The sequence below is a fragment of the Phoenix dactylifera genome, chromosome 16 (assembly GCF_051530095.1).
Source record: "Phoenix dactylifera cultivar Ajwa chromosome 16, Ajwa_hap1_PhDact_Kaust_v1.1, whole genome shotgun sequence".
Lineage (NCBI taxonomy): Eukaryota > Viridiplantae > Streptophyta > Magnoliopsida > Arecales > Arecaceae > Phoenix > Phoenix dactylifera.
Window position 1 is genome coordinate 16,253,970 of NC_143205.1, and position 11,379 is coordinate 16,265,348.

At 37.9% G+C, this 11,379-nt stretch overlaps 1 protein-coding gene across 1 annotated transcript; it reads right to left on the minus strand.

The window, feature by feature from the left end:
* Positions 1-627: 627 nt before the first annotated feature.
* On the minus strand, positions 628-10,419 carry LOC103706360 (putative serine/threonine-protein kinase PBL19). Its single transcript, XM_017842582.5, has 4 exons — positions 9,653-10,419; positions 3,414-3,674; positions 2,891-3,013; positions 628-1,256 (listed from the first exon to the last, which is right to left on the minus strand). Exons 1-4 carry the CDS (start codon positions 10,022-10,024, stop codon positions 834-836), a joined length of 1,179 nt encoding a protein of 392 aa, XP_017698071.4. The 5' UTR covers positions 10,025-10,419; the 3' UTR covers positions 628-833.
* Between the last annotated feature and the right edge of the window lie 960 nt (positions 10,420-11,379).

Here is an 11,379-nt window from a genome sequence, read left to right on the forward strand (position 1 = left end):
TAAAATCTTAAGTATAACTAGCCCAAATCTGAAGGGGTATCTCTGTAATTTTCTTTTTAAATATCAGTTGCCTAATAAAAGCCTTCGTTCTCCCACTACAATGGTGGGACGGTAACATGGAAATTTTACATTCGAGGAATCTAACTGAATGAAAACAAAAAAGGTTCGGTTGAAGACCTCTAAGAAAGCTATGGGCAGATTAACTGCATAACAATGGCCGGCGTCAAGAAATCTAAATGACTCGATAGGTCATATAACAGAACTACTTTTGACCCAACTGGATATTAAGACATGAAGAACCTTTACGTCTCCCCTGAAAAAAGTTCAATTATGCTATTGAAGTTGTTATTTTTAGTTCGCTATTGTATTTCTATTGTTCGAGAAGATAAATGCAATAAAAATGTAAGTTTTATACACATGAAAGTAAAATTGCTGTCAGTTGAACTCAAGTTTAAATCTCAAGCCTTCTCACTATAAAAAGATAGCATTTATCTATGATGCAGATCGAAGTACTTCTTGGAAGGTCAAACTTAAATGAACTGAAGCTTTATTGACCCATCCTTTTTTCTTGTGCAATCTTGACTGCACATTAATTTTAGGACAAATAACATTTCATCAAAGAGTAAATTTCAAAGAAGCAAGCTGATATCTTCCAATTTACATACTCAAAGAATCTGGCGTTAAGTCCATTCCACCTTATTATCTTAATGCACTCTGAAATAATATTAAGATGTTGGATAGACAGCTGCACTGCCACAAAAGAAAAAAGAAAAAGAAAAAAAAAAAATCTCTTACAAACCATATTCATCCCCTCCCCCAGCCTAGCAAAATGGTCACCTTCTTGAAGACTCAGGTCTCTTCTGCTTGTCCAAGCGGGCTGCTGAAGGATGTTCTTCCATTAAATTCATTTGAATGGCTTGCTTCAAGCATTCTACAACCTCCCTCATCTTTGGACGGTCTTTTCGGTTCTTGACGAGACAACTGTTTGCTAACTTCGCAACTTCACGTGCAGCTTTCAGAGAATACTGATTTCTTAGTCTCGGATCCATAATCATGCTAAACCTCCTACTCTCCGCAGGAAATTGCTTCACCCATTCCAAAAGCTTCTGTTCATTTTGTGGGCGATTTCTTTCGTATGTCCGCCTGCCTGTAAGGATTTCATACAACACTACTCCAAAACTCCAGACATCACTCTCAATCGTGAGATGACCAGTCTCAATGTAGTCTGGGGCAGCATACCCGTAAGTCCCCACAGGCTGATCAACACAAGAGTCCATCATGAATATGAGAAGGCGTTTGTTTTCAATAATATTGTGCAATTTGAAAGCAAAGACGAGGCAGGTAAGGTTTTACAGAGGGTAAGCACCATTGAAAGAGCATCAACTTCAAGAATAGAAACTTTATTCTCAATGAACAAATTCTGGAGCTCATAGATTTTACACCCTTTCACTATTAACATATGCATATACGGTAGCAAGGATGGAATAAACGCAGAAATGGAAAATTTAGACGAAGTTAAAAAAGACGACTTCTCTAGTAACCATGCATTTGGTAAAAAGTAAGGTAATTAGGAATTATCAGTTTCAGAGGATGAAAATGAGAAAGCGTCACACCTCTATTTCTTCTAAGTTTCTGTTTTCCTAGTAGCATTTGTTACCTAATGGATATCAAGGAGTGCATAGAGAACCAATGATTACAAATCCTTAGTATAAAGACTGGTGTAGGAACCTGGTCATATGGGAGTATTCAGAAAGGTTCTCTAATAGCCCCCGAAATATCATCAGGTCTTGATAGAAATCTTTTTTTTAAAAAAAAAAAAAAATCCAGCAAACTTTACAATATTCAAGAGGAAATAGATTGCTTGTGAATTTTCTTAACTTTTCTGAGCTATTCCATTATATCTACTTCATGTTCTTATCTGCATATCTTGTTAAATTTTCAATATCCACTTCTCTAGATTTTTAGAGAACCTTTTGTTGATTTACAAGTTTACTGTTTTTCCCCCTGAGCTAAACCTAAATCCAAATATGTGACATGTAGGGAAAGCACATGCCTTATGAAATATCCGCAAAATTAAGTACCCTGCCTTTAGATTACTCTCACTCCACAGCATAATGTCATTATGCCCTTTATTGCTTTGTGATTTCAGACAGTAATACATGATGTCTATTCTGTATAATATATAACTGACATGCATCTTGGTGGCTATGTATTTATTACATCAGATATTATCACATTAGAGAGCATGCACAGTCTAGTTAAAAAAATGGTCATATATGTAAGAGTTGCCATTTTGAAGTGGAAGTTAGTACCTTAAACAGTTGATCAATCAACTATAGGGTCAAATCTGTAGCATGTCCGTCTATGGAACATTAATGTCAAAGCAAGAACAAGTTGATCTGTAGTGGAAATGTACAGACATAAACATAACCACAACCATCTAGATTTACCCCAACTATTAGGGTTTGGTTTTTCAAATCCTCATTCACAAGCATTCCTATTTAGGCTACCTTTGATACTAGCAGGAAGTCAGCAACCCTATGGACATCCAATATTACAACTTGGAATGCAGCAAGTCTATGAAATTATGTCTAATATCATGTACCTTAAGTTATTCCAAGATCTTACGCGAACTACAATCACCATCAGCAATGCATCTTCCAACCATCTGGGACTAGCTGTATGATTTTGTTTTTTTAGTTTTTATCTGTATTAAGGGCTAACACATCACATTTTCAAACAAAAAAAGAAAAAAGAGAAAGGTAACGACTATTAAAACATATCAAGTTTAGCTGAATGTCCATTTAAACTAATATGAAGAATTTACAAAAACAGGTTAGCGGAGGTAACTGATTCAAACGGATCTTTATAAAGAAAATGCAGACATTACCGCTGTAGAGACATGAGTGTTCCCTTCTGTTGGTCCTTCCCTTACTAGGCCAAAATCTGACAACTTTGGCTTGAATTCCTTATCTAGTAGCACATTAGATGCTTTGAAATCCCGATATATCACCTGCCCACATAATATAGAAGGCTATGGTTAAAAGCTGCAAACAAGCAAAATTTGCATTGCACTTGCCAACAAACAAAATAGAATTATATAGTAAATAAGAAGCCTTGTATGACATTTAGCAAAACAGACGCCGCCATTACATAGCCAATATTTGGCATCCTATGACTTTTGCTATATATTAAAGAAGTTGTAATCAGGTAACCACGGCATGAATGGAAACTGCTCCTGTGACTCTTGCTAGTAAGATACATCTATGCACACGACTTCATCTGATTACAACAGTATAGGTAAGCATATAGAGGCATATTTTTGCCACCTAGATCAGTGGGAATGGAATAACTGTTAATGGAAGCAACATTATTCAGGAATTGCATAACTTCAGAAAAGAATCAGAAATAACCTGAATTTCTAACCCTTCATGCAGATATGCCAATCCTTCTGCTGCACCCAAGGCTATCTGCAGTCTTAAATTCCACGAAAGAGCAGGATAATTCCTGTTGAACAAATGATCTTCTAAACTCTTATTAGGCATGAATTCGTAGACCAACAATCTCTGGATCCCTCTTTCACTATCTACGGCACAATATCCAATAAGTTTTACAAGATTTGGGTGCTCAACAACTCCAAGAAATTGAACTTCCGCCAACCATTGCTTGTGCCCCTAAATAAGAAAGAGAAGATATAAGCAACATAGACATTCCGGGAAACATTGAGACTGCTACGAAAGTACAAAGATGTTTTATGTGAAGATCAAAGAAATTTCAGCAAATAACATTATAAACTGATCTGTGGTGGAAAATAACAGAAACCTCATGTAGGCCTAATTTTGCTGGTTCATGCCTAAGACAATCAGCTAAACACAACTGACATTTCCAAAGGCGTCGGGAAGTATCTCCTCTGATCAATACAATTGATTATAAATAATTAGTTCTGAGTTCAATAGTTCTACGCAACATGGTAATTTTTGAACCACACGATCAAAGTATTCACTCTACGTTCCCAACAAGAAAATGCAGACTTATCAAAGGAAAGATATGTATGCATGCATGCATGAATGGATGTCTGTATGTATATAAAACAACAAAGGAAAAAAAATTATGCAAACTACATTTACTTGAGATTTGAAAAACTGACCTATCCAGAGAAATTAGACGATGCGATGTTCCCATCTATCATTTCAGAGAGTGATGTTTTTTCCATCTTTTTTGTCTTACCCATCACTCTTTTCCTAAGAGATAGAACACCCTCTTGCTTTATACCTCCAAAGAATTCACTCTAGATCGAAAACAAATTTATATGCTTAGGGGTAATTCAAACATTTTTGTTGATAACCAAGACCTAGGACCTACAACAGACTTCTCTATTGACTTAAGCCACTGTTGGGTATACTTGAGCCAAATTACAAACTCAGTATATACAAGGCCTTCATTTATCCTAAGAAGCCTCATGCTCCCAAACAAACTTGTGCATCACACACACAAAAAAGGGCTATGTGGAGAACAAAAGGACTGCCACATTACAACAAGATATCTACCCAGAGAGCAAGACCATACTGCGTAATACTATGACTCCAATTTTTATTTTTTTTAATTTCCATGTCAAATTGTTGGTTAGTTAGCTCTTCTATTTATCCTTCATGTCATTTTTTCCCCTTTATTAGAACACAATGATATAACCAATGCAGAATGAACTCAATTAAGGCGTTTCACATTAAGTCAGGAGTTTTCATCAAGTCTGCAGCTTAAGTTTGAGGATAGAAGATTTTTTTAGATTTCGTCCCCCATGCTAACAGAAAGCTTTTGATGCGATTCAAACATCAACTTCGTTTTGTTTCAATTAAGATGTTGGCATCTTCTTTTTTCATAGCTGGGCTAGTAAATTCTACAATCTATCTATCTCTAAGTGCATTCATTTGTTTTTGTTTTTGTTTTTTTTTTCAGGAAGCCTACCCAATTAAAATGAAGACTTCACTAGTCAGCAAAGTATAGATCGAAAGACTGGATTCTATGAGAGCATTATCAATTCATTACAAGGAAAAGCATATTTAAAAGATAAATAATATTTGCTGGCTACTTATATGTTTGTCTTGGGTTCCCTTATAAACTTTATGTTAGCCTAGATGCACAAATATAAATGATAAATCAATAATTAAATGTTTCTAATATTCAAAAACAGTAAATAAGAAGAATAAACAAGCAAATAATTAATTTGACTATAGAATAATAAAATGAAGAAATGAAAGAAGATGGCCTGTGGATCGAAGCATGCTGATGCGTTGTCCCACAAAAATTTATACCCCCCACGCAAGGGTCCGTTGGTACAGATCTCCTAAAGATGCGATGACCCAGTATAAAACTACGACTTCCCCGTCAATGCGCCTTCAGGGAAGAAAGAAGAGCACGTTCACGCTTACAGATAGCTCAAAAGAAACTTAGAAAAATAATTAAAATTTAGAGGAGAAGTGAAAAAGAACAAGAGGGAGAAAAGGAATTTTTCTCTCTTTGCAATGATCCTTAGAGCCCTTTTTCTATAGGCTCTTGAAATAGGGAGAAGAGAAATTTTTCATTGTATTTGACAAAATCCCTAGAGCCCTTTATATAGGCTCAGGCGCGTCAAAAAGAGCAGACTCTCTTTCTGCGGATTGATGACGTGTCTTCCTGTGCTCCTTTGATCCTGTGGCTTGTTGCATCTTGGCTGCCCATGCTTCCTTCCTTCTCGGGGGGTCTTTTCATGTTTGCTTTTGCGTGTGAATGCATGACACTTGTCTTGGCCTACTTTCTTCAGGGATCTTTCCATGTTTGCTCCCTTGGTTGTGCGTGGATGCTTGCCACTTGGTCGTTGACCAAGTCAAATGTTTGGTTGGCCGCGGCTTGCTTTGTTTGGCATGCGGTTTTAAAATTTTAAAATATTTAATTTAATTCAACAATCCTCCACATAAATTAAATATTTAAGAAATTTAAAATCAAAATAAAGTGCTGAATATCTTATATTATGTAATAGGTGTAGGTACCTTTCGGTTTGAACCTTCACTTAGTGACAATTGATTACCTCTGTGGAGCCAAGGTGGACTATGCCTTGAACCTTAGTTCATGGCTCAGATTTCATCAACAGCACACTTAATATAGCATGAACAATGCTCGAAGCGAGTTTGCGCTTTACAGTCATGCACAGGTATCTCTTAATGTGTGTTATTAGGGAACAGTCCACTTTCCATAGTCGCGGTCTCACAACTAAACGCATATAGGTGAATCCTCAAAAAGTTACGAGCAAGTAGGTACCCTGCCTCATAGGTCTTGGATTCATTAAGGATAAAAACTCAACCTAACCATTGCTTTTTATGAGCATTGTTGCCCTAAGGATTGAAAAAACAAATAGTACTCCTCATTAGTCATCTATCTAGCTTTTTTCTACCCATTGAACCTTTTCAGGTTGGGTTCCCACCGTGGTGACTTTACTTATGGGCTTAGCCTCATCCCCCTCGACAACTCTAGAACTACTATTCTAGACAATCCTTTCGTAAGATGATCAGCTATATTCTTTTTGAATCTTACAAAATTTAGTGCAATCAAGTTATTCTTTAATTTGTATCTCGATGATTTATGGCGCACTTTCAAGTGCCTATTCATTTTCACATTTGCATTTTCTTGATTGCATTTATCTATAGCAGATCTGCAGTCACAATGAATAGATATAGAAAGTAATAGTAAAGTCACAAGAGGTAAATCTACCAGTAGATCTCTAAGCCACTCGGCCTCAATGCTAGTAGTACTAAGGCTATCATTTTAGATTTCATGGTGCTCCTAGCCACTACAATTTGTTTAGTAGATTTTCACGATTCAGCTGCACCTCTTAAAAGGAAGACAAAACTAATGGTGGATTTGGTGTCAACTACAACCTTATTTGACTCAAAAACAATTCGATATTCTTGCTGGACAAGCAAGAATCCACTAACTAGATTTCTACGGATGTCTGGAATATGGTGCATGCCTTGCAGAGTGAAGATCTTTCCAAAGGTAAGTGTCAGATCCACTCGCTCCATTCGAAGCACGCGCGCCACAACATTATTACCCATGGTCACAGTTCCTCCATATGAGACCTGATAGCAGTCCTAGAGGAGTCAGCTCCACAAGTGTCAAAGCTGTGTTAAGCTACAAATTAATGGCTTCCCACACATCTGAAAATCTTAGTGTTAAACCTAAAATGTTTGATGGTCAAAACTTTAGGAGGTGGCAGAATCGAATGCGATTCTGGCTCACCACCCTAGGCTTGATCTCAGCCATTAGTGAGAGCACTACTGAAGTCAGTAATGGGTCTAACCCATCTGCTTCACAACCTGCTACTCGCAGCAACCCAAACCCTGCTCTTTTCTCTTCTCAAACTACTGTTGTTTCCTCCACCTCCTCCACTAGGACTCCAGAAGAAACCAACTACCACTGTTTTCATAGAATCCTAGGAGCCCTTTCTGATAAGCTTTATGATATTTATTATACAGCTAAGAATGTCAAGGATCTCAGCGATACCCTAAAAATAAATATGGACTTGATGATGCCGAGATAAAGAGATTTAAAGCCTCTGACTTTAGCAAGTTTAAATTTGTTGATTCCAAACCCATAAATGATCAAATCCATGAATATGAAACCCTGATTCTTCAACTTCAGGCAAATGGAACCCACCTAGATGAGTCTTTCCAAGTTGCATGTATTATAGACAAACTTTTCTCTACCTGATCAGACTTTGTCAAGACTTTGAGCCATACGCAAAGTGATCTGTCTCTAACTCAAGTCCTAAATTCTATTAGGATTGAAGAACAACATTGCCTTAGGAAAAAATCCCACTCCTCCAATCCTTTGCCCAAAGTCAACAATGTTGAATCTAAGCCTAGATCAAAAAATCAGAATCGTTCTTTCCATCCCAACCACAACAAGTCCTTCAAGAAGAAATCATTCAACCATAGAAATTCCTTTCAGCCCAACAACAGAAGATCCAACTTCTCTCAGAACCAAAAGAAAGAGAAAGAAGGAGAATTTGTTCGTTGTTGTTTTGTCTATGGTCGGACCAACCAAATGGCTAACCAATGCTTCTACAAGATCACTACTCCTCGTCAACCTAAAAGTAAGGGTCCTGCCACTTCTGGCGCCGAGGCCAACATGGTGACCTATGGGGCTGACTCCTTTAGGATTGCTATCAGGTCTCATGTGGAGAAACTCTGACCATGGGTAATAATGCTGTGGCACGCGTGCTTGGAGTAGGGCGAGTGGATCTAACACTTACCTCTGGAAAGATCTTCACTCTGCAAGGCGTGCATCATGTTCCAGACATTCATAGAAATCTAGTTAACAACGCATCAGCGTGCTTCGATCCACAAGCCATCTTATTTCATTTCTTCATTTTATTATTCTATTGTCAAGTTAATTATTTGCTAGTTTATTCTTCTTATTTACTATTTTTGAATATTAGAAACATTTAATTATTGATTTATCAATGATATTTATGCATCTAGGCTAACAATCCATGAAAGTTTATGCTCCGCACGTACAGGTCCACTGGCGCAGATTTCCTAGAGATACGCCGATCCAGTACAGAACTACGACTTCCCGTCAGTGCGCCAATAGGGAAGAAAGAAGAGCACGTTCACGCTTGCAGATAGCTCAAAAGAAAATTAGAAAAATAATTAAAATTTAGAGGAGAAGTGAAAATAACAAAAGGGAGAAGAGAAAATTTTCTCCTCTTGCAATGATCCCTAGAGCCCTTTTTCTATAGGCTTTTGGAATAGGAAGAAGAGAAATTTTTCATTGTATTTGAAATGATCCCTAGAGCCCTTTTTCTATAGGCTCTAGGAATAGGAAGAAGAGAAATTTTTCATTGTATTTGAAATGATCCCTAGAGCCCTTTTTCTATAGGCTCTTGGAATAAGAAGAAGAAAAATTTTTCATTGTATTTGAAATGATCCCTAAAGCCCTTGATATAGGCTCAGGCATGTCAAAAGAAGCAGACTCTCCTTCCGCGGATTGATGACGTGTCTTCTTGTGCTCCTGTGATTCTGCGGCTTGTTGCATCTTGGCCGCCCATGCTTCCTTCCTTCTTCAGAAGGTCTTTCCATACTTACTCTTGCGCGTGGATGCATGACACTTGTCTTGGCCCGCTTTCTTTGAAAATCTTTCCATGTTTGCTCCCTTGCTTGTGCGCGGATGCTTGCCACTTGGCCGTTGACCAAATCAAATGTTTGGTTAGCTGCGGCTTGCTTTGTTTGGCATGCAGTTTTCAAATTTTAAAATATTTAATTTAATTCAACACTTTATGCTGCAATTTTGTTTTGAAAAGCTATATCTCGATCAAGATACTTCATAAATGGTGGAGGGAAATCAAATAGAATTATAAAACTCATTCCTTATTCTATGGTTCCATAGTACAATAAATATCCCAAATCTTTTGCGTCTAACAAATGGATGCAATCATAGATTGAGCAAAGCGGAGTCATATTAATTCAAATACATTCAGAATAATCAGAAAGATGTCTCCAGCCATGCTAACTAGAATTCGATCGCAAAATCCAGAGTAATAACAATTCCATCTAACAATTTTTTTTTTTTTTTTTAACAATGGATGCAAAGAATGGAATAAATCGAGAGACGGCTATACCTGCAGGCCATGCTGGTTGAGTTTCTTGACCGCCACCGCGATCCGATCCCCCTTCCCATCCAAGGGCTTGATAAAACCCTTATAAACACCCCCGAACCCGCCTTCTCCCAGCTTAAGCATCCTATTGAAATCATTGGTCGCGTTCCTCAGCTCATCAAGCTCGAAAACACGCAAAATATGAGCTCTCTCTTCGTACATGGCTGGAATGCTGCGCGGCGACGACGTCGAGGCCGAAGACTTGCTTGGATGTTTCGCGGCAGCCGAATCATCCGACCTACTTGTGCTGACATTCGACGGAAGCGCCGATGTAGTCGCCGGGCTCTGCCCCGACCTGTTCTTGGCCTTCTTCTTAAACAAGCCGAAGCAAGCCATGGCGAAAGGGAGTTAAAAAGAAAGAGATGAAGAAGGGGAGAAAGAATCCAAGAAATTGAGGGGAGAAGGAGAAAAAAGATCCAAGAAGGGGGATCAAGAAACAAGATAAGCTCCGAGGCAAGAAAATCAGAAGGAATCAGTGAAATATGGGAGCAAGTTGGGAGTTTGGAAAAAGTTAGGATCAAGAACAGAGGAAGAAGGTGAGAACGAAGAGAAATAAGGCCGAGGAAGGAAGCAAGAAAAGAAATCTGGAAAAGAAAAAAAAGAAAGATTTGTGGAAAATTCCGGGAAGGGTATATATATATTAGCTGGCAAACAGAGCTTCCATTGCTTGGATTTGGTCTGGAGATGTGGTTAGCTTCCCAATTTTCCTCCCGTGTCGCTTAGATCGATACACTGGATAGATGACAGCTGTTCCTCTGACTCAAGGTGGTTTGAGTGGGGCCTACAAAGACTTCCACAGGGAAGTCTACAAATCTCTCTCTCTCTCTCATATGTAAGAAAGGTTGAATTTTCCGACCGCTTTGCATCTCAGTTGTGGGTAGAGAGAGAAAGAGAATGGGAGTTGTTATGGGATTCAAGCATATTTTTTGCAAAACTAACAAACTATTTATGTACTCAGTCATTCTAGTAGCATCTTATGAGCTAAAAATAGAGAGTTAATTGAGATATTTTGTTTTTTGATTTTATTGGAAATATACATACTTCTCAAATATAATCTATCCGCTTAAAAAAAAAAAAAAGAAAAGAAAAAAAGAAGGAGAAGAAGAAAAAGAAAGTTGGGAGAGACTTGTGGTGTTCTCCCACCACTATGCCTTTGCGGTGGGGTAATTGGATAAAGAGGTCGGTAATTTGAATGCAGACAAGGTTGACCGTGGCAGCTTCTCAGAGACCATGACTAGTAGACTTCTTCTGATGGCCACATTGTGGGTCGTTGCATTTCTTTCTCAATCAAGGTCCAGTTGGTGTGGGAAAATGTGGAGTTGTCCAGGATTTTAGCATTATCTTCGGTTATATCTGCCACACAATACAATTTTATGTCAGATTGAAAGAAGTTGAAGGTTTTTTTTTTATTCAAGGCCGATGTGGAGAGTCTTGGATACTTTTATTAGGGCGAAAAGCAGAACTTCTAGTGAAAAAAAAAAAGAAACAAGAGAAAAACTTGAGTCTATAAACCCTGCCACTCGCATCTTCTTTTTACTGACTTGTTCCACCAAATTGCGATGTTGCTTCGGTTTTGTTTCTCCCATGTTGAAAGTCGATTGAAATTTAGAAAGGTAGATTCTAAAATGCTATGTTTGAATTATCTGTAGTCGTGTTAGTGTGAAAAGAAGAAAGTGGAAATTTCGATGGAG